This window comes from Notothenia coriiceps, unplaced genomic scaffold, assembly GCF_000735185.1.
Source record: "Notothenia coriiceps isolate Sejong01 unplaced genomic scaffold, NC01 NC01_scaffold00029922, whole genome shotgun sequence".
Taxonomy (NCBI): domain Eukaryota; kingdom Metazoa; phylum Chordata; class Actinopteri; order Perciformes; family Nototheniidae; genus Notothenia; species Notothenia coriiceps.
Window position 1 is genome coordinate 19 of NW_011362623.1, and position 3258 is coordinate 3276.

General features: G+C 45.9%; 1 protein-coding gene across 1 annotated transcript; it reads right to left on the minus strand.

Moving 5' to 3' along the window:
- Nucleotides 1-264: 264 nt before the first annotated feature.
- LOC104959108 (filamin-C-like) lies at nt 265-3170 on the minus strand (the record flags this gene model as incomplete). The annotated part of the gene is made up of 6 exons (XM_010786960.1): nt 265-425; nt 728-851; nt 1424-1567; nt 1826-1939; nt 2454-2647; nt 3034-3170. Coding segments are annotated over 6 exons (874 nt in total), but the record flags the coding sequence as incomplete, so codon positions are not given.
- Between the last annotated feature and the right edge of the window lie 88 nt (nt 3171-3258).

A 3258-nucleotide genomic window follows, 5' to 3' on the forward strand; every position in this document is an offset into this window, starting at 1 on the left:
GAGGAATAGAAAGCAGTATTCAATGTTTACTTCAGATTAGCTCCACGTCAGAAATGATCATGCTTGTCATATGTCTCTCTCCATAGAGGCTGAATCATCATGTTAATCACATAGCTATCATATGCCTCAAACAGTCCTGATGCTCTTCTAGGTAATCACACATCCTGTCATGTTCACAGCTACAGTTGATACCTTTGTTAGCATGTTACTCTCATGTTCGTTAGGATATTCCTAACGAAGTGTTTCCAGAGTTATGGTCCTCACCTGGTCAGCGAACAGCACCATGATGGTGTACTGCCCGGCGCCGGGCGGCGTGTATTTCACTGTGAACGTGTCGTTGTCGTTTTTGATGATGTCGAAGTCGATGTCGGCCTCCGCTGGACCGACAACGCCCGGAGCGCACTTTATCCCGATGCTGACGTCCCCTGCAGGCAATGACAGAGATCATTAACCCTAACATGTCAGAATGTAGCACCTTTGGAGAAGATCACGTTATTCTGAAAAGGAAAAATGAAACCTTTGATAGGGATTGGGTTTACTCAACTGTGAGATCATGTTCATGTGTCAGACATGCTGAGAAATGAGACCAATGGGAATCCACTATGTTGTTTCAAAGACAAATTAACAAACATATTGTCTAAAAATAAAAGAGATGGGGGGGGCTGTTTATGGTAAATGTAATATACAAATAACATTGAATCAGATTCTATTGATTCAGAGGACCCACCCTGCCCGGCGTCGCTGCAGTCCACTGTGAAGTACGTGGGCTCGTTGGCCTTCAGGCCGGCTTTCTCCACGCCCGGACCATAAACCTTCACGTTCTCTGGGTGGCTGCCTTCTCCGATCGTCACCTGGACCCAACGTGCAGGGTTAAGTTATGACATAAAACCTCGTGAAAATAGCAATCGCTTCAACAAAGACACGAACTTCCCCGGGCGCTGTACAATAGCTCCTGCTCCTAGTGCAGAGACCACCCGTCACTGTGCGCTCTGCATGTAGACCGTTAAAGAGGCTTTCCCTCCCAGTTCTATTCTAGAGCTGCACAGGTTCACAATAAGTGCAGATCACATTCTACCTCAAATACTAAATGAAATGTTGTTTATTTAAAAGTATTGATTTCATTCTTTCCATTATCTGTCATTTAATGGTCATATTTCTTGCATTTGTCTTTTTGTGTGTTTTTTCTTTTTGTCTGCATCCTTATACATAAATGTTAGTCTCTGAGTCAAATGAAATGTTCAAAATCCAAAGAACTTCCCTTTAAAATGATTTAGAATCGTGTAAAGCAGGAAATATGAATATGTTAGAGGCCGGAAAAAACCATTAAAGATGTTGTTTTGACAATATATCAACTGTTGATAGTTCTCGAGTCATCAGTGAGTTAGCTCTGGTGGTGCAGAGGAGGTTTGGGGGCTAGCTGTACCCTGAAGGGGCTGCTGGGCACGTTGACCTCCCCCCAGGTGATGATGATGGTGTGTTTGATGGGTTTGGTGGGAATGTAGACGCAGAAGAAGGAGCTGTCTCCTCGGTCTGTGATCTGGATGTCGATGGGGAGTCCCTCTGCGTCCTGGAGGCACAAACACACACTTCAATAACGCTGAAGATTCAAGGCTTCCCTTTTCAGAGCTACCGTGGAGAGGCTCCTCCAACAGTTCAACAATCAAACAGACCAAAGTGTTAAAAGCACACGACGAAAAGTAAACAAACACTGAAATAATAGGAGAAAAGGCGGAGTTGGAGAGGAGCCAGAGACGATGCAGCCATGTTCACGGAGCAGACACGAACAACACGTTCTGGATGAAGGACGGACGGTGTTCGTTGGTACCTGAGCGTAAAGCTTCAGCTCTCCTCGTCCCGCTCCGTTGGTGTCGATGGTGAAGTCTGCCGCTTTGTTCACGATGCAGCCGAGAGGCTCCAGACCGGGACCGAAGCACTTCACCTGACGAGGAAACATAGTGTACCCACGTTACATTTACAGACATTAATAATGGAAACCAGATCCATGTCTGTTCTGTCCAATGATCGTGTCATCATTTATCATCACACATAAGCTATGTCTTTTTCTCTGTTCCATTGTGTTTGTTAGTCTTGTATGTGTGTAACAGACGCATGCTAAGGACTGTTATTCCACGGGGGGTAAAAGAGATTTGCGAATGGTTAAAGGACTGGGGTTTGATGGGTTAGGGGTGGGGTCTTTAGGAAGGCCTGAGGTGGTTTATGGGCGGGGCCAGTCGGTTCAGCTGTCTGTGGCTCTCTTTCTGCTGTAACAACGCTGATGTCCCCTCGGTGACTAATGAAGGCATTCTGATCGTGTTCCTGCATTCCAGATCCATCTCACTTGTGTTTTGACTTTCTTTATTACTTTATCAAATATAACAAAAGACAAACTTTGTCAAAGACATCAGTTTCTCTTGAGGGAATTAGAATCTCCTCCTGGAGGTTTTTGGTCCTACGTTTTCCGGGTAGACGTCGTTGTTGGCGGCCAGGATGTGGGCCATGAAGGGACTGTCCTTGATGTCCTCGTCGTCACAGATCACGTGCACGGCGTAATCTCCGGCCTCCGTGGGCCAGTACCGGACGTCACATGACCCGTCGCCTTTATCGTCGCATTCGATCTTCGCCTGAGACGGACCCTCGATGGAGAAACCTGCAGATAAAGGTAGATAAAGGTAGATAAAGGTAGGTAAAGGTAGGTAAAGGTAGATAAAGGTAGGTAAAGGTAGATAAAGGTAGGTAAAGGTAGGTAAAGGTAGGTAAAGGTAGGTAAAGGTAGGTAAAGGTAGATAAAGGTAGATAAAGGTAGGTAAAGGTAGGTAAAGGTAGGTAAAGGTAGGTAAAGGTAGATAAAGGTAGGTAAAGGTAGGTAAAGGTAGATAAAGGTAGGTAATAAAGGAAGGTAAAGGTAGGTAAAGGTAGATAAAGGTAGATAAAGGAAGATAACAGAAACACACCGGATAAACTTCTATACTCTCTGAGAGCGTAAATGTCCAATGAAGAAGCGTGTGAACTCTCCGGTGTTTCGTTGTTACGTACCGAGAGTCCCCACCTCCGTGCCGATGGCCTCCACCACGAAGTCAGCACTCTTCCCGACTACACCTGTCTCCAGACCCGGACCCCAGGCCCTTACTTTCTGAGGCCCCGCCTCCTCGCTCACCTGGACCTCGAACGGACTGAACACACACACACACACGCACACACACACACACACACACACACACACATATTATAATCCCATATAGACAGATTTAAAAACGATGC